This window comes from Chrysemys picta, chromosome 4 (genome assembly GCF_011386835.1).
Source record: "Chrysemys picta bellii isolate R12L10 chromosome 4, ASM1138683v2, whole genome shotgun sequence".
NCBI classification, from domain to species: domain Eukaryota; kingdom Metazoa; phylum Chordata; order Testudines; family Emydidae; genus Chrysemys; species Chrysemys picta.
Window position 1 is genome coordinate 58,808,871 of NC_088794.1, and position 20,512 is coordinate 58,829,382.

At 41.2% G+C, this 20,512-nt stretch overlaps 1 protein-coding gene across 19 annotated transcripts in view; it reads left to right on the forward strand.

The window, feature by feature from the left end:
* The window catches only part of KCTD20 (potassium channel tetramerization domain containing 20), a 62,618-nt gene that overhangs the window by 11,070 nt on the left and 31,036 nt on the right, over positions 1-20,512 (forward strand). For 4 of the 19 annotated variants that reach the window (XM_065595026.1, XM_065595024.1, XM_065595018.1 and 1 more), the window contains exons 2-6: positions 1,841-1,925; positions 4,709-4,816; positions 6,451-6,535; positions 10,715-10,760; positions 15,940-16,005. Coding sequence is in view for 4 of the 19 variants with exons in the window: in XM_065595016.1 (XP_065451088.1) it covers positions 4,713-4,816; positions 10,715-10,760; positions 15,940-16,005 (216 nt within the window). In the remaining 15 variants the exon portion in view is untranslated. Of the gene's footprint in view, positions 1-1,840; positions 1,926-4,708; positions 4,817-6,448; positions 6,584-10,714; positions 10,761-15,939; positions 16,006-20,512 lie in introns of those variants that run through there. The other 15 variants (XM_065595016.1, XM_065595017.1, XM_042848953.2 and 12 more) reach the window with 10 other exon arrangements.

Sequence of the window (20,512 nt, forward strand, 5' to 3'; positions counted from 1 at the left end):
GACCAGAGAGAGGGCTCTCTCCCATCAGCTTAGAGCGTCTCGCTAGCAGCATACGCTCTGTGGTGTAGACATAGCTGGGGTCTCAGTCAAATGACTTGGACAGATGTGTCCTCTCTCAGTTGAATTGCCATGAAGCTGCTGTGGGAAAACAAGGAGAGAAGCTGTAGGACCAACCAGGAGACAAGACTTGGACAAGAGACAAGGGGTCCAGGTCCATTCCTCCCATAATGAAAAATGTTGCAAGGGAACTTTGTAGATATGTAAAATAGAATAGAGAGTCAAGTTTGGACTGATTTAGACTCATTGAAATTAATGGTTTTACAGGCGGTGTAAATCAGCACAGAATTAGGCACAGAGGGAATAAGTGGATTGAATGGGACCAAATTAATCTCTGGTATAAAGTCCCTGGGGCGTCTCTGCAGTTTACCCCATGTGAATATCACTTTTCAGTGTACATCTTAAAGTACCAGAGTGTTGTTTAGTTCTTGGCTGTGGGGATTAAGAGAGCTAAATTTGTCCAAGATAAATCTAACTAACATTTTATACTACCCAGATTAATTTGACAGTGGAATAACCTGCCAAGGGAATATGTGGAAGTAGCAGAAACAAGTGTAGACATGTTTCAGTGGAATCCCTGTTAGTTCTCTATGAATACTTTTCTACAGTGGCACATAAGGGGTTGGAATAAATGATCCAACAGCAGCTTTTTACTCTAGCTGGGAGTGCCAACATCATTCTCCTCATATGTTGGTGGGAAGTAGCATTATAACATCCCATTTGAACAGAACTTTCTCAAAATAGACTTCTGCTTACGCATTGAACATATTCTGGAACTTCCTCTTTCTGCATAGTGCTTTATTTCACAATTGCAAAACAGTTTATTGCAAAGCAAAATCTAATAAATAAAGCTTAACTGTTCCTATAATGAACACAAGGTGGCAGATAAAACCAACTCCAGAACAGGCTGACTTGGATCTTGGTATTCCTCTGCTACCAATCATTTATTTCATTTGGAAATCTGTTCCCATTTTGTTGCTCTCTTCCAAATAAAACTTGTAAAAATACGCTTGTAAGATCGGCTGCCATCTGTCTAATCTGATCAAATTTGTAATGTGCCCATTACTGTGGTCTCTGAGCTCCTTTTTGCCCGATTGGAGTGACATGCTTCAGTTTAAATGGACTGTACAAGTAAAAGCTCAAAATTAATAGATATTATGCCATTTTGACATTTAATGTCCAATTATACCTTCATGCCTCTCTCTGTTTGTTTTGTTTTAGGACGGTTTGTGGCTGGGATGATTTAGTTGGGGTTGGTCCTGTTTTGAGCATGGGGTTGGACTAAATGACCTTCTGAGGTCTCTTTCAACCCTGATCTTCTATGACTTGGGAATGAATTGGGGCAAAACCAAGATCTGTAACTTGGGTCAAAGTGAGCTACCTTTTGTGTTGGTTTGAAAGAGATTGGGCAAAGGAGAGGTAAAAAGGGAAAGATGGGTAGAGGAAGGGGCAAAAAAAGAGAAGGGTATACAACAGGAGATTGATTATTTATAAGTAGGCTTGGCAGAATTCCATTTTTTAAAATCATTTTGACATTTTAAAGCTTTTCTAACTGTTAAAACACAAAGTGTTAACAACACATGTCAAAATGTTGTCCTTGCATCAAAATCTAATATGTTCTCAAGCAACAGTTTTTTTTTTTTACTTTGCTTATCAGTAAATTTAGATCATTATCGCTGAAAATATTTTTTCATTGGTTTGTGGGTACAGTGAAATCGATGTTTATCAACATTTACGATAAATCTAATCCTTCCAAGCCTATTTATGTGTGTTAATTTTTCAGAAAAGCAAAGATAGAGTGAAACATCAGAAGAGAAGGAAACAAAATCGTGGAAAAGGAATAAAGGTGTGACAGACACAGCAATTAGGTTAGTGAAATTTGTTTTATTTATACATCTTGCTTTTAACATTATTGTTGTGTTTTTCTGGAAAGTGCCCCACAGTTCTCTTCTTTAGGGGAGGGAGGTGAAGGCTAAATGTTTTTGGATGAGTCTGCAGTCATAGGTCTAAGTAACATTTCCACACTTAATACTACACAGACTTAATAATTTGATATATACATATCCCACTCTAACTGCTGGTGCTTTGTAAAGGTTTTTTGGCTGTTTGTTGCAAGAGTATAAGGTTTAATTGTACAAGGTACAAAGTCAGACACACTGATAAAGGAGACTGTCACAGAGCTAGTTGAGTGGCCCCTGCTGAATGCTCACCAAGCTGCTGCATTTGAATCCCACCATACAGGACCCATTTGCCTGTGAGCTTTCCTTGGACTGGGTAGGCTCCAGCATTGTCTCTTTCTTTGGCTTCTCTGGCATGCTCGCTGGGCGCACACTGTTACCCCTTCACAGAACTGGGACCTCATGGACCAGCTGCCCCGGCCCCCAGAACCAGTGTGATCACCATGATCCCCAGACACCCACATTGCTTAAATACATCCTTTCCTGAGCTTCCAACCTTGTGGATGTTCTGGATTACAGTGTACCACTTGAGGAACACACAATAGTTGAAACACACAACACAGAAACTTTGCAAAAGGTTCCAAAACAAATCACTCTTTAGTTTAGATGGCACAAGCAATATAGCTATCTAGACAAAACGATAAAACACCTCCGTTTCTCCCCTTGAGTTTTCTCACTGCTCTTGAGTGTTCTTTGGGATTTGGTCAGAGTTCTTGTGAATCACTGTCCTGCACATGTTTTCTCTGAATCATGCAGCCAGCTTCCTTCTTCCTTGGCTGGTTTAGCCATTAAAAAAGGTTGCCTCTGCTATGAAAGCATGCCCCTTTATTCCTGTCTTGCCCCACATTTCCTTATAGTCTTTTTAAACCAATGCTCTGTCACCTCTGTCTTTTTGTTCTGCTGTTTGGGGATTTTTCCACTCTCCATTTCCCTATCCCTGCCGATAAAGTTGATCAAAATTGTTTTCCAGCTCAGGCATGCTCCCTACAATTTCTTTTGTTTGTAGCTCCTTCCAGACAGGGTATGTAATACTGTGTCAGGGACCTCATCAATCCATGGCTGAGTCATTAGCCATTAAGGCATTCAATGACACAACAATCACATAAAATTAACTACAATTCCTAAGTCATACATAGATTCCCCAAATCGTCACAAAGACAAACAAAGACTGGGGAGAGAAGCACCGTTTAAGGCGAGGGAGAAGTGGGAAAGCAATTATGTATCTTGAGCCTGGATTGTAACTGTTCTGTAGCTAAACAATGGTATGGAGACAGATTTATTCATCATAACATATGAATTTGCCATTAATAGTTTAACGGAACAATAATGCAGTTTCTAATTATCTTTCAGACAATGAGAGACTACAATTTCAAGGCCAGATTCTGCCATTTTAATGTTGAGTGTAGTATCTTACTCCATGAATAGCCTCACTGAAATCAGTGGGGCTACTTGCAGACTCAAGTACTGCTCAGCATGTGTAAAAGTAGCAGAATGGGCCCTTATGCTTAATTCCCATGATAGATTAGGAAAGAGCATGAAATGGTACAGTGGAAATCTGTTCTTGTGGCCATTGTCCTGGGAAATGGTATATGTGCAGTATATTCTCGCTGCAGTCTTGTCGTCTTTCTTGTATGCAGTGATCTGGCAACATTATGTAACTGACAGATTGGCTGGATGATTTGCATTTCTCATTCATAGAACTCAAAGCCCTTTAGAAAAATAGGTAAGCAATATTAACCCCGTTTTACAAACAAGATAACTGAGGCATAAGAGTTAAATGATTTGCCCCAGCACACACAGCAAATCAAACAGTGGCGTTAGAAGGAGAATCCAGATCTCTCAACTCCTGGCCCGCTTGTCCAGTCCATCAGCTGCCATCATCAATTGCCCATCACATTTCCTAAACTTCAGCTACAGAAGAGCTGTGAGACTAGGACGAATTTCAAAATGGCCTATCAACGCTGCCCATATTTGAAAAACTTGGTCTTTCTTGTGTTGGTGAAAGGCTTCCTTTAACTATTGCAAAATTTTTATAGTAATAATCATTGACAGTAGTCATCCATCTTGGATGTTTTAGACACAATGACTCCGGCGTCTTGGCAAAGGGTTAGACTGGATGACCCTTGCAGTCCCTTCTTACCCTGTGATTCTATTAATGTATTTTTAAAAGTGGTATTTGTAAGAAAATGTTTATTCCGTATACAACATGTTTGACTGTGACTGCTATTCTTGTGCTGTATATTGTGTAACTGGAGTAAGAGATCAAATAAAAGGGGAGGGGATAGTGACAGGAAGAGAGAAACCTTGTTTGAGCTGTGAATATAATGGCTGCAGCTTTTTTGTGGAAATGACTAGTAGAAGAGGAAGATACCGTTTATCTGGGCAAATTTTACAACCGTCTCCCAGGTTATGCATAAGTAATTCCATCAACAGGAACAACTCAGCTTATGTAGAGTAAATGGGGAAGGAAAATAGAGAATGAAGAACCTTAAACCTTTCTAAAAGCAGGAGGATTTGTTCTTCCACGCTGTTCTGCCTGAGAGTGGATTAAAAGCATGTTGTTATATAACACCCTGTCACAGGAAAGGTTACTACAGTCTAGTTTTATCTACAGTATTAGTTAATAATTATGAATGAGTTCCCCTAATCCACTGATATTAACAGTTTGGCACACATTTGAAAACTTTCTGTAGTCTAATGCTCATTGGGATGACTGGTCTTCATCAGGCGAGTGACTTCGATTGCAATACAGACTCAAGAGACAGAAGCTCACAGTATCAAAGGCATTTTAGACCGACAAGGTAAAAACACGTCATATTTTGTTACATATGTTTTGAGCCACACTTTGCTTTTGAAAGAGCTTGTGTCGTTGATTTAATTCAGTGTATGCCTAGATCTTGTAATCCCGTATGGTAGCTTCATTTGTTTTATAGTGGAAACTGGATAAACTGATCATGATTTAAATTATAGTACATGTTCATCTACTACGCTGTTGTAGGTACAGAATGTTAAGTATATGTGTACAGTATTTTTCCCCTGAAGGGCATTTTCTAATTGCTATTCATTGCATTTTTTTTAGTCCCTGCACTCTTCCCCTTCCCTTCAGACAGCCCTAGTGACCAGTGTTGAGAATCATTAGCTGATTCAGTGATCTTCAGATCACAGATGGTTCAATATAAATTTGTTGAAAGTTTTAGTTTTATAGTAGACAAACTGTTCAAAATTTCTCTGACCGTCAAGTGGAACAGTTTCCTTACACAAGGTCAGTTTCACTAATCCACCAAATTTCTAATGGATCCATTCATACGGTCTGTTAATTAGTGCAATGTTTCGGTGGATTTGAGCTAGACAGGTTTTAGGTTTTTTCCTCCTGATACTGCATATCTGTGGTATAAGCGGGTAGTACAAAAGTGCTTAAAATCTTCGTGTATCGTCAGTGTGATTCAAGGCCATTCATTCTCATGCTTTACTAGTGGAGCAAAGTATTGACGATACATGTATTTATGTATGCTACCAGGCACTATATTGGGCAGGTGGGGAACATATTTAAATGGTATCCCAAACTGTCTCTTGCTGCTATTATGAAATGTTGTTTGGAGAGATCAGTCATGTTAAAAACCATTTTAAAAAGCCGTGTTTGAGACTATCGCTACCCAATCTTGACCATGGTTTCTAAAACGGATTTTAATATGGCTTAGCATTTGTATAGTCTTGTAAAGCATTTTATCCCAGAACTGTTTTAAACGATTTCAAACTACTTCAGGAAGCACTGTATTAATATTAAAAGGATAGAGTGTTTTTTTTTATTCTACCGAGGTTAAACCGTTATTAATGCAGGATATATATAGTCATATATCTCCCGAGTCTTACAATGAGTACCCGTGCCACTTGATGTTACTTTTCATTAGGATGACTGCCACCTCTAGCAGGATGAGAAATAACTTTAAAAAAAAATGTTTTTGTGAATTTAGTGCTGCTGCAAAACACCAGATTGACAGCTGTTAGATTGAAATCCTCCCTTTATCCACAGAACAAGTGGAGCTTTGACAATTACCATGCCAACTCCATCGTGCTTCTCTACCAATGCACCTCAACTCTAAATGGGAGGGACTGTCCACCGCTAGCAGTGAGAGGGTGTTTAGGCTTCTTGCCCATTTAGGCCTCGGTCTCTCTGTCGAGGCTGCCAACAAGAAGGCCAGTTAGTGGTGGTGACAAATGTGGACGTTTGTCTAGTTAGTAACTGGCCTGAGAACATCAAACTGATTTCACACAAGCCACAAAACAGCCATTAGATGGCAACAATTTTTGGCATTACTAGCCTGGCCTGGATTAAAATCTGTAATTGTGGAGTAAAGAGAGATTATATACATTACTAATCTCCTGAGCTATCCAGGCCCCTTAGTAAAATCTATTTTAAATTAAATCTTTTACATAGGTGTCCCGGCTTATACACCAGATGTGCTTCTCAACATGTGAACCCATCAGACTGCTGAGCAGAATGGTGCAGCTTTCCTTATAAGGCAAGAGGTTTTAAAGATCAGATTTTCCTTTCATCCTTCCTCTGTGAGGTAAGGACTCACAAAACAGGCCTTAATTTGGACCCAAAAATTGGCATAAAATAAACTTTGTCAAATCAGATAAATTTAAACTTAGCTTAAATGGATTGTGTTGTGTTCCGAAGTACACTAGAGTTTAGCAACTTTTAGTTTCAAGAGCAACAGTATTGAGAAACCTCTATGGGCACCCACTTAGTTGTCACTTTATATAGGCACCTATTTATGCATGTTGGAGTAGGTATCATCTTGGATTTCTCGGGTTTGGTTTTTGCACAATTCTCAGTCTTTGTGGATTTCCAACAACAGATTTCCCAATAGATTTTGCTAAAAACAGTTATGCTAACTCAATATTTTTACATGAGAGGATATTTATTAGTCCTATAAATAAGGATGTTATGGAAATATTCCTAGAAAGTATATATTATTTATAAGTGTGCTATGTCAAATGTTCATTTAGTCACGTAAACAAAGCAAGAGGTCTGTTGCCAGTGCACTGTAGTAAAGCTTAGCTATTATGAAACAGGGAGCAAAACACTTCCAGCTATTAAAAACAAAGGTCCAAATCCTCGGCTGTTGCAAATTGGCTTAACACCATTGATTGGAGCTATGCAGATTTATCCCAGCTGAGGCTGTGGCCCCAGAAAAATAAATCAGCAAAACATGTGATGTTTCCCTGTGACAGCTGAAATTGTGCTAAATAAAACAGTTGTGGTCATCTCGTACAAGAGTAAACAAAATATTACTTACAGTTTGTCAACACTACCCATACTTTTTTAAATAGACTCTACATTCTTTTTGCTTTTTATAACTGTGTCACTTTGCCATTCACTTGATTCAGCTGGTTATTCCTAGAGTGCCCACTCTAGTGACTGCTTTATCCTTTTACACTCAGAACTTTTCCTCTACTCATTCAGAAGCCCTTGTTTTTCAAGTTACAAAGCCTTTGATTTCAGAGACATTTCAGTTACTCAATATGGTATTTTCCTCGCTTGCTTTCAAGAAACCTAACTATGCTCCAGGGTCACAAGGGATTTCTACAATTAATAGCCACATTAACTTTGACAGAGCTTTCTAGAATCTGCCTTTTTATTTTTGTTTTTCTCACGTAGTTGGTTAAAAAACAGTGGCAGTTGGAGACTAGCAGATGAGACAGGAATGAGTTAGCAGTTACTTATTGGGATTCCTTCCAAGGAGAGAAGGTGGAGTTTTAAACCGATCACAATCTTTTTAAAATAAGAGTCTAGGCGAGTAACTGATGTATGCTGAATCTGTGGGGGACCCATCAAAGGACACTTCATAGGAAACCAAAAATCTCAGTGAGTGATGAGAAGAAATTAGGATTTTTTAAGGTTGTCTTTAGAGATTTTTCTCATATGACAGATACATAAAAATAATGTGGATATTAAAAATATTTTAACATGCTGCAAATTGTTAATACATTGGTCCTGATCTGCCTTTATTTACACTGTTTCACACAGGTGTAACTCATTGACTTCAATGGAGTCACTTCTGGTTATCCCTGGTGTGAGAGGAAGAGTTCTGTTTTAGTTGTACTGTGCAAATATGTGTGCATGTTACAGTTTGCACTAAATACATACATGTACAAACTCTGAAAGCAGCTGTACATTAATAGTACTGTAATAGCAATGATCTGATATCAAATAGTCATAATTATAGTCCTTGCTTCTTCAAGGTGACTGTGATTATAGACATCATAAAACTTGAATTGCCTAAAATAAAGTTATACTCCTTGACTTGCACCTTTCACATTTTAAAAACTTCCCCCGATTGATTAGTCCTTTATAGGGACTGCACAATTTGTTCCCAAAACAAAAATACTTTTTAATGTTTACAGTGCAATTCAAAGCACATTACAAAAATGGGGTTAGTAAGTTAATGACAATCAGCTAGATTTTACATGTCAGACATTTTGATTTTTTTAGATAATATTTTTTTTAATTAATTTTTAATTAAATTGAATCATATATCTAGTGTGCTATGTCAAATGTTCATTTAGTCACGTAAACAAAGCAAGAGGTCTGTTGCCAGTGCACTGTAGTAAAGCTTAGCTATTATGAAACAGGGAGCTCTGTTGTTCTTGTCAATGATATTTGCATTTGATTCTTTCTGAGAAATCCAGTAATGAGTTTTATATGAAAGTATCTAGGAACAACAGAAGTTTTTGATTTAGGGCCTGATCTTCTAAAGGGTAGAATTTCAGAACCACATGCAGTAATGCCTATGCAATTCTGTATGCAGGTACCACTGGTGTGTGTGTGAATCAGGTATTTGTAGCTCTCTTGCTCGGTGTCTAAATTGTCATTTGCACATGCAACTGTCTGATTTATCCACAGTAATTGTGCATGCATATTGTAGGGTTACCATATCTCATAAATAAAAAAAAAGAGGACCCTCCACGGGCCCTGGCCCCGCCCATTTCCCCACCCCTAGCCCCGCCCCAACTCCGCCCCTTCCCCACCCTAACTCCGCCCCCTCCTCCCTCCCACTCCCAGCCAGGGGGAAAGGGCTGCCCCAGTGCTACCAGCTTCACGGTTTCCCGGGCAGGCCCCAGACCCTGCGCCCCCAGCCGGCGCTTCCCCAGCGCAGCTGGAGCCCGGGAGGGGAAGCGCCCAGCCGGGGGCGCAGGGTCTGGAGGCTGCCCAGCAAACCGTGAAGCCGGTAGCGCTCGGGCTTTGGGCAGTCCCTATGCCTCTGGACCCTGCGCCCCCAGCCGGGCACTTCCCCTCCGGGGCTCCGGCGGCTCTGCGTAACTTACACTGTATACGTTACACAGAGCCGAAGAGGAGCAGAGCCCCCGCGGCTGGAGGCTCTGCTCCTCTTAGGCTCTGTTTAAGAGCCGGGCTGCCCCAGCGCTACCGGCTTCGGGCAGCCCCCGTGCCTCCGGACCCTGCGCCGCCGGAGCCCGGGAGTGGAAGTGCCCAGCTGGGGGCGCAGGGTCCGGAGGCACGGGGGCTGCCCGAAGCCGGTAGCTCTCGGGCAGCCCGGCTCTTAAACAGAGCCGAAGAGGAGCAGAGCCTCCAGCCGCTGCGGCTCTGTGTAACTGACACTGTGTCAGTTACACAGAGCCCCGCGGCTGGAGGCTCTGCTCCTCTTCGGCTCTGTGTAACTGACACTGTGTCAGTTACACAGAGCCCCCGCAGCTGGAGGCTCTGCTCCTCTTTGGCTCTGTGTAACTGACACTGTGTCAGTTACACAGAGCCGAAGAGGAGCAGAGCCTCCAGCCGCCGCGGCTCTGCTCCTCCCCGACTCTTCGGCTCTGTTTAAGAGCCGGGCTGCCCGAGCGCTACCGGATTCGGGCAGCCCCCTGCCTCCAGACCCTGCGCCCCCAGCCGGGCACTTCCCCTCCCGGGCTCCGGCGGCGCAGGGTCTGGAGGCACGGGGCTGCCCGAAGCCGGTAGCGTTCGGGCAGCCCGGCTCTTAAACAGAGCCGAAGAGTCGGGGAGGAGCAGAGCCGCCATTTTCCCGGACATGTTCAGCTTTTTGGCAATTCCCCCCGGACAGGGGTTTGACTGCCGAAAAGCCGGACATGTCCGGGAAAAAGAGGACGTATGGTAACCCTAGCATATTGGAACCATGATCCAAATCCAGTGGAGTCAATGAAAAGGCCCAGGATACATCATTGCGTGTGTGTGTGCAACTGCATGATTCTGCCCTCTTCAAAATTTGACTCTTAATTCCTTAATATCTGGATTTAGCATTTGTAGTGGGAGAGTGGACTAGGGTATGTTGTAAAGTGAAATTGAAAACCTAACCCTAGGGGATCAGGAGCTGCATCTTTCCTACCCAGCTACTAGTGGAAAACCAGCATAAAACAGGTGTCCAAGAGAATGTTTTAAAACGTCAAGCTTGAAAGAATGTTATTTCTTAGCTATCTGGCCATATTTAAACTAAATGTACATATTCTTGCATATGCAAACATTCTCTCTCTCTCTCTCTCCCCCCCTCTGGTGTGTGTGTGTGTCTGTCTCTCTCTCTCTCATATATGCTGGGCAAGGACTTTTAATTTGAAATATTAACATGAATCAGACATCTGGGTTTTAGGGGAGGAGCTTTTGTCGCTGCAGCATAAACAGTTTAAACTCTGGAGCTTCTTTATGACTTAGCTTTTTCCTTTTATTAAAGGTGGATTTCAGACTGCATAGAGCTACCAGGAACATATGAACTGACCGTAAGTAATTTGGGTATATTTCATTTGTCTGTCATAATGAGTGTTTGTATGAGAGCTTTACTCCAAGGTTAGAATTAGAATCATGCATATTTCTTTCTGTTGTTTTACAGTTTTAAATGCTGCAGTTAGAGGCTAGAATACACGACTTTTCAAAAATAGGCTGCTATTGTTCTGGAGTTTTTCATAGAGATCATATAAAGAAGGGGTTTCCCGAAATGTTAATTTAAAATCTCAGCCTGAAGACTAAGATATTTTTATGAACTGAAACATATTAGGTGCCGATGGTTACTAAGGAAGAGAATGTAAAAGAGAAAATAGCATTTTAAAATATAAAGGGATTTTTAAAAATCCTGCTTTATGCTATGTTGAAGTATAACTTGAGTTTTTCTGTAGGCCATGTAAATAGTTCTGTTATAAAATAGGTGGATCACAGAACTCAGGATAAAACACCATGTTATTGATCCCCTCATGATCCTTTAGTAAAAAGCTTTGATGTGAGGGTTTTTAGGTTTATCCAGTAATATAAAGGCATAGGATTGTTAATTAAAGTCCCTGGTTGTATTTCTGACCTCACTTACACCCATGACTGTATATGTGAAAGCAAAATTGTGTCAAACTCTTACATTTGGAGCAGCTCCATTTTCACTGGTCCTTTCCCCTAATCTAATAATAACCCAGGTACCTTTTCCGTCTGGTTGGGAAAGAGGTATCACTTTCTGAAGTGATGAGGCTAACTTTACGTGCTAATTTATTTAAAAGATAATTATTTCACATAGTGATTGTTACAAGCATTTATGAAACTCCCATTCCTGTGGTATGTAGATGCTCTTTACAAGGGTTAGGCTTAAGAGCAAACATTTCTCAAAGGGTTCATCCCCAAATAATTTAAACAATGGAAACAGCCTTCATATGGTGTTGCCCCTGCATCCTTCCACGCATCATTGGTAGCACTCTCAGCAGAAGTAAATGTGTGTCGCAGGATATTGACCAGGTGTGGCACTGAGGCATTTTGAGGGGCATCCAGTATAGATCACTGTCAGACGTCCAGATGGAGCTTAGTCTGTTCTAGTTTGGCAATATCTGTGATCCTGTGGTATGCTTGTTTTGGAAAAGTTCACAGTAATCATAGAAAGGCAGGGGCTGGAAGGGACCTTGGGAGGTCATCTAGTCCATCCCCAACACTGAGGCAGGACCAAGTAAACCTAGACCAGCCCTGACCGGTGTTTGTCCAACTTGTTCTTAAAAACTTCCAGCGATGGGGATTCCAGAACCTCCGGTTGAAGCCTGTTCCAGAGCTTAATTATGTTTATAGTTAGAAAGTTTTTCCTAATATATCTAAGCTAAATCTCCCTTGCTGTAGATTAAGCTACTACTCCTTGTCCTGCCTTCAGTGAACATGAAGAAGAATTGATCAGCGACCTCTTTCTAACAGCCCTTAACATATTTGAAGACTGTGATCATCCCCCACCTTCAGTCTTCTTTTCTCAAGACTAAACACGCTAGTTTCTTTCATCCTTTCCTCATAGGTCATATTTGAGGATAATGAGGTAGCTTTGTGGTTGTTTCCTGCTTCAGCAGCATTCTGAATAGATAGCGAGCAGGGCACTGCATTTGCCAAGGCCAGAGAAAACAAGGTTACAGTAATTGAGACAGGAGAGTTTAGGTGCGTGGATGGCTAGGAAAGGCTGTACTTTAGCTACATTATACAGAAAGAAAATGCACAATGTAATCATAGCCTGTATAGGAGGACCTACAGAGAGGTTGATGTTCAGGACAATGCTCAGCTTATGGGCCTGAGAAACAGGCAGGATTGTGGTGCTGCCCACAGTGATGGAAAAAGGGGGTAGGGTGGAAGGCTTGGGGGAAATATCCATGAGGAAATGGCAAAGAGGCAGGCTGAGATTTTAATCTGGATATTAGGAAACAAGTCTGGAGTGGGGTGGTAGAGCTGTGAGTCATCAGCATAAGGAGGTAGTTGAATTGGTTAGTGGATCAGATTGCCCAGAGATAAGGGGGCCAAGGACACAGCCCTATGGAACCTCCATAGAAAGCTGGAGCGGGGATCGAGGAGGATCCTCCTAGGGACATGGTGAAGGAATGATTAGAGAGCTAGGAGGAGAACCAGGAGAGGACAAGGGAAGACAAGATTTCAAGAATAACACAGTCAGTGGCGTCAAGGAGGAAGAGGATGGAGTACTGGTTCTGAACTTTGGCTAGGGAGAGATCACTGGAGACTTTGGCAAAAGCAGTCTCAGTGGTGTGCCCCAAATCTCTGCCTTCCTGAAACCTTCCCTTCTCGTTCTTATCGGACCCTCCCTGCACTCTCCAGCCTTTTCCCTCCCAATATCCCCAGTGTTCCCCACTCCCAGGTAACCTGGATCGCCTCCCCAAACTACAGCACCAATGCTGGGCCCTCCACCCGCTTTTCCCCATTCCCAGTCTCCCGTTCCCCCAGCCCACACCACTACTAGTTCCCAGGAGCTCCTATTCCTGGCTCCCTCCCTCCCTCTTCCTTCCACTGTACCGACCTTCCCTGATTCCCTCTAGTACTAATCTTCCATGCACCCTCCCCTTCCTCCCACTGCTTTCAGTCCTCCCTGCTTTGTGGCATGCCAGGAGTACCAGCTCCCCATCATCTTCTCCCCTCCCACTGCTCTCTGCTCACTCTTTTCCCAAGCACTCCTGAAAGCATAATTAGTTCTATACAATTAGATAAGTCCCAGTTAATTTTCATTGTGTGTTAAGTCCTCCTGCTGATCATGTGTTGCCAAGAAAACGCTGAAGAGTCTGTTCCCTCTGTTTCTGTAGAGAATTGATGTAACTCCCATTAATAATAATAGTTTTGTGTGTAAATCATCCAACCACCAGTGGGAGAACGGGGTGTTTCAGTGTTAAAGGTAAAACTGGCCCTTAAATCATGGTGTGGCCGTGCTGTGTTAAACCACTAAAGCCATATTCCAGACCATAGTTTCAGATTACATTTGTAGAAACAATGAATTTCTATTAGGACTCAAATAAATGAGAAATGCAATAAACTTTGCTAACAGTAAAGCACTATGCGCAGGATAGAGGGAAACAATCAGGCATTTCATCAGACTTTAAAATGTAAAGTCTGTTGCCAGAATTTTTGGGATTTACTGAATTGCATCAATCCTGGTGGACATTCTTTCCTTCTATAATTCTAACACTGTTGGCAAAATGAATCCACTGTGTATTAATAGAGCTCTTTCATAAAAAAGGAAAGTCATTTTGTATTGTGTGTGCATGCTGCTTCATACTGTAAAAATGCCCTTTTATTACCTGGTTGTGATTGTGAGTGTAGTAAAAGAGAAATTTCAATGTGCCATCTAGCGTGTATCTGAAAAAATCTGTAAAAAGAGCCATTGTAGTATCAAGATATATTTGAGATGTATCTTTTTTGGTTGCTTCAGATCCAATTGCATGAATTATGAGAGAAGAGTAGGATGTGCAATGTTTTGTACATAAAAATGTGCTCCAGATAATTTTGGGCTATCATGATCAGGGTCGTAACTAATAATTTGCAGTTTGTACATATGTTGGATCTACTGTTCCTTGATCTAAATTTTATATATATATAATATATATATATAAAAATCTCCTAAAGTTCACACCCAATATGCTCATTAGCCTACTGTACTTATTAAAACAAAGCAACCTGTCAGTCACCATAAAAGATTCCACAGAGAATTAAACATTGCACTTTGTAGTATATGCCTATCTACAGGACACTTTGGGTAACTTCTGTCGTTAGTTCAAAAGAGAAGGAATTAAGAAGCAAGGGCTAAGCCGCGGCTGTTCTGCTTGTGTGTAGAGATCTGCACATGATGGAGAGATTCACTTAATGTGAAGTACTGTACCATCACAGCGTTCCACAAAAATGTGAAAAATCCTCTATTTAAAGAAAAAAATCCACCAGCCCCAACAATGCCCAGCAGTATGCCTGAATCTGAATCCTTCTCATGCTGTCAGATATTGCTTATGGCACAAACAGGGCGCTGCCATCACTGTCTATCCTGGCTGCTCATTGCATGTTCTCTATTAAGTCACCTAAGTTTTCCCTCTCTCCGTAGCATGTGACGGAGGGATTCTTTTGACTGGCCCCTTTTGGGTGTTCCTCCAGCTGCCCAATGGCACAACTGCAGATGCTCTCGCCTTATTCTTAACACGTGTCCCAAATATTTCCATCTTCTTTTTTGGTTGATTTTAATTTTGAATCGTCATACTGTTAAAATATGTAGTATTAACAAAGTTTTTTGTCTGAGAATTTCCTAAACGTTTATAAACATTTAACAATTGTTTAGTGACCAGAAGACCCTGTGGATCTGAAACTGTTCAGACTGTGGAACTTAGCTGAAAATAAGGAATACAGTTTGAAAGCAGAAGTCAAAGGCGTTGTAGGTCACAAAGCAAAATAAAATTCCTTCACATAGCTCACATGTGTAAGAATTTGTTGTCCAGAATTACGAAGCATTCTAGAGAGGGTATTGTGTAATTTATGATTGTGTAATGTTCATAACAAGGCTAAAAATGGAAAAGGGCAGCATTACAGGGCAGGCATATCGAAGGCAAAAGGTTATGTAGTGGCTCTGCGATTTTTTTTTTAATTATTGAAAGAAGTTAATTGTTTTTAAATAGTGAATATTTGAAGTAATTACATATTAAATATTGGGAATAACAGTTGGCAATAAAAATATGGGACTGAAAATATAAAAGATCAAACATCAGTGTTATTGTGTGCACTAATTGTGCAGAAATGTCAGTAACAGTAGCTTCAGATTTGTAACAAGTCACTTTTTTGCTAAATGTATTTGAGAGGCAATTAGTTTTTTTGTTGAATGATAGCTCCACTTACTGATTGCAGGCAGAGAATCAGTGTGATTTACACACTGCATAATATGGTATTCCTGCAAGACAAAAACCTCCCTCCTCTATTAAAAACCATATATTATTGACACTGAACATGGAAGCATGGACTCACTTTTATGCTTGAGTGGATAAAAAATGCTAGGTTCATGTTTATTCTGACTAGCCTTTATGTATGACAAATAGAAAAGCAGCCTTATCTCCCTCTTTATTAGTTTGATACAATTTACAGTGAAAATTTGTTTTGCTAATGTAGTTTTCATATGTATCATGTATATATTATTATTATTTTTAGAAAGGCTCTCCATCGTGGAGCACAGAAAGGAGCAAAGCAGACCAAAAAGACGGAAGTTCAGAAAAAGTAAGGAGCAGAAACAATATAGCAGGTTTCGATTTCTCCCAAGCCCACTGAAACCCCTCTGCACCAACTCCGTTTTGTTTGTTATGACTCCATGGGCACCCAAGGTGCAGCCTGAGAACCAATGCAGTCTGGTGGTACCTCCAGTTTCCTATATTTTAGCTACTAGAGATATGATATGATATGATATGATATGATATGATATGATATAGGGAGTCTAATAATTTTAACCAGCCAAAACTCCAGAAGTTTGATTCTGATCTAATTTACATCAGTTGAACTCCATTGGTTTCAGTGGAGTTCCGTCTTTTTGACATTGGTGTGAGTTCAGAACCGGGACCCTGATCTGCTCTTCCCCTCTAATGGAGCTGTGTGTGTGTGTAAATTTTTTTTTTTAGATCATATTATGATTTTATTCTGTACAACGATCTGGAATTATTTCCCTATAACTGCAGGCTCAGAAGACAAAGTTGATGAAGGGGAGGGATAGCTCAGTGTTTAAGCATTGGCCTGCTAAACCCAGGGTTGTGAGTTCAATCCTTGAGGGGGCCATCTAGGGATCTGGGGCAAAAATCTGTCTGGGGATTGGTCCTGCTTTGAGGAGGGGGTTGGACTATTTGATCTCCTGAGGTCCCTTCCAACCCTGATATTCTATGACAAGCAATTTCTGTCTCCCTCTCAAGGAAGATATGAGCATATATTATGATTGTGCTGTGCTCATTTTTTGACTAACAATTTTGTGAAAATGAGTGCCGAAATTGGGCTGCTGACAGGTTGCCAAGATGGCCTTTTAAATAGCAAATTTTAGGTCCCCCTGTTTTAATTCCACTTTCCTGTTTTTTCATCACAGTTTTCTGAATCCCATCTTTCTCCAAGAAAAATCTGTTTCTGCAGTACAGCCAAATAATCTGTATCAAAAAGGAGTTGTTGGGCTAGCAGTTTATTGAAGCACTGATCAGCACAACTGGGGGCAGGGCTGATGTGGGTGATGACCTATTTGTCACTGTCAAATGGGGGAGGAACGTGTAACCCCAGGCTGCACCACACCTCTCTGTAACCCACTGAAATCAGAGGTAGGGCACTTACAATCAGCCAGTGGGGCTTGTTCCCCCACTCTTGGCCCTCTCTGGAGTGGTCCATAAACTTCACGGTTCCTCACCGAGACTCCCCGCCATTCATGAGGTTCCGCTATACACACTGGAACTGTCTACTTTGTCCTGCTGTCAGACCCTGGGTTTGGAGTTCCATTTTATCCTCTCCTTCCCATCCAGGTCTTTCTCGGGCCTGTTGTTTTGTAGCTTGAGGATATATTCCTTCTTGTTCTTTTGCCTTTCTCTCCCACGAGTTACAGAAATCATTTATCTGCCACAGCCCCTCAGTCTTAAGTGATGCTAACTGTTATCACCCTCTTCCCTTTGGTCCCAATTGTGCTATATATAGGCATAGCCTTGTGCTGAAGCCACATTGACCCCTGGAGACCTCAGGGAAGAATTCCTTGCCCTAGTTCTCCAACACACAAGGGGAGCACTGCTACACCCTTTCAGGGGGTGCACTATACACCAAATCTCCACCCACCTGTGTAGTCAGCCAGCTGTGCTTACCACTGTTTCATGGACTGCAGTTGTGCCTGGCTGCTGAGCAGAGGCTCAAGGGGTACGGGCTTCCCCCGGTGTCACATCAGAAACCAATTCCGTCGTGTTTACTGTTTCCTCCCTAGGTATAGATACAAAATCCACAAAAGTGGCCTCAATACCAATTCTTGCGACATGCTGTTCCTTCTATATTTTTTCCTCATTCATCTTAACCTCTCGTGCAATCTCCCTTTTACTCTCCAAACTAGGAATTGTAAAGGCATAGGCAAATGTGCAGCTTCCTTTCATTTTGGCATGTTCTCAGGATGTGTCTTAGGAAATTACAGCAAGGATAAACCTTTAGAAAGACGTGCAATTAGAGTACACATACATTCCTGTTCTAAATTGTTATGTAGTATAGAATTAGGTCAGGCACACCCATTCTAAGTGTGTATTTCCTGCTTAACTCATGTTTCTCAGCCTACTTCCATATGGAAATTTCTTTGGGGATTTAAAGGGACACTGTCACCTTAAAACTAAGATTTTGTTTTATTCATCTTGGTTACACTTTAAATTATTAAGGTTGGAAGAATTTTAAATATGAGATTGTTTCTTTGTTGCCTCTAGCATTTTGAATGGTGAATTAAACTAGTCACTTTCACTGTTTTTAGTCAGTTTTACTCTTCCTGCTGTCATGCACAAAGCACAGTGCTTCAGTGCCAGGGCGGGGTTGCCACACACTAGGGAAATGTTTAATTCCAAACAAAATTCAGTTTAATTCATGAAAAATTTCCATTCATTTTAGGTTTTATAAAACCTCCTAACCTAAACCACCTGGTAATGTGTCTTTAAAAGCTATCAACTAAATATCAAATTTATATTGGGATAAGGAAGAAGGACATAGTATCGCCATGAAAATAAGAGTTGGCAGGAGACAGCAGGTCTGCACTAGGTTTTTATTATCTTTCATTTTATAAAATACTTTGAATGAAGATAGAGCCTTGCATGGATACAAAATTTGTATCTGCATCCGATCTGCAGACCATGTTTGCGGATATCCGCAAACATGATGCAAATATCCATGGATATAAAGCGGATATCTTCAGATTTGCCGGGCTCTAAATTCAGATGAACTTTTGTTGCTGGATATTTATTTTTGTGAACATACTGTAACTATTTTCCATTGCCACATTCTCTGTTTACAATTATTTTTTATTTCACTCTGTAATAGGTAGCCCAGTCAACCCCTCTAATATCTGTGTGAGGGGATTGTGTGCTGTGGGGTGTGATCCCTAATATCACAGAGAGCAGGGAAGAATAGTGTAGTAGAGGCAGCTAGCCATTCCCCCCACACACACCCTTTCAATGCGCAACAGGGAAGATCCAAATGGAGGGAGTGACGGGTTCAGTCACAGAGACCCTCTTGGGACTGTCACCTGACGTGCTGGAATTACCTCTGAGCCCGTTTTCCCTGCCAGCTTGAGACTCCAGAACCCTTTCTTGTTGTGCCAGGCACGCTAGCCTGCTGCAACACAGACCCAGGTCTGGTCCACGCCCCCAAAGCTGCAGACTTTAACCAAAAACTGCTCAGCAGGTCACCTATCTCCAGCACCCAGACACCCAGCTTCCAATGGAATCCAAACCCCAAATAAATCCATTTTACTCTGTATAAATCTTATCCAGGGTAAACTCATAAATTGTTTGCCCTCTATATCACTGATAGAGAGATATGCACAGCTGTCTGCTCCCCCAGGTATTAATCACTTACTCTGGGTTCAAAAATAAACAAAAGTGGTTTTATTAAGAATAAAAAGTAGGATTTAAGTGGTTTCAAGTAATAACAGAACAAAGTAAGTCACCAAGCAAAATAAAGCAAAACACGCAAGTCTAAGCCTAATACATTAAGAAACTGTTTACAGGTAAAATCTCACCTTCAGAGATGTTCCAATAAGCTTCTTTCACAGACTAGACTCCTTCCTAGTCTGGGCCCAATCCTTTCCCCTGGCACAGTCCTTGTTAGTTCCAGCAGACATCTTAGGTGGAAACTAGGGGTGTTCTCATGACTGGCAGCCACCTTTGTTCTGTTCCACCCCCTTTTGTAGCTTTGACACAAGGTGAGAATCTTTTGTCCCCACCCCTCCTTCTAAATGGAAAAGTACCAGATTTAAGATGGATTCCAGTATCATGTGACATGGTCACATGTCACGTTACCCACAGGCTGGCCCACACCTCCACAGGAAGGCTTGCAGGTAAATAAATTATCTACAACTAATTGTCCTAGTCAATGAGAGCCATCAAGATTCTAAACCACCATTAATGGCCCACACTTTGCATAGTTACACTAGGACCTCAGAGTTATACTTCATATTTCTAGCTTCAGATACCAGAATGATACGTGCATACAAATAGGATGAACACACTCCGTAGATTATAAGCTTTGGCATGATACAAGAGACCTTTTGCATAAAGTATATTCCAGTTACATCATATTCACACTCATAACCATATTTCCATAAAACATTATGGAACGTCACAGAGAGTTCTACCTTATTGAGAATCATGTGGAACAAGCATCAGTCTGATTGTTATTTAACTCTGCAGAGTGTTTTGCAGGCTGTCTGAAAGATGCTGTACCAAATGAAGCTGTGTCAGTTTTCACTTTCAAATGTAAAAACTGTTCTTCCTTATTCCCTGCCGGACTGCCTTTGTAGCTTCTTACAACCACATTCCTCAGTGAATCACGACAGATAACCCTGCACCTTCCAGTTTTGTAACCAACACAATTTTTCTCTCAATCTCTTGACTATTGAGAAATGTTTTAATTTTCTAAGTTATTTTAAAATGGAGATTTCCTTTTCCAGGAAATGGGCAAATGTCCCAAGCCAAGTATATCAGCCCTGTAAATCTCCCCTTGCAGGATACTCAGTAGGCTGCTGTGT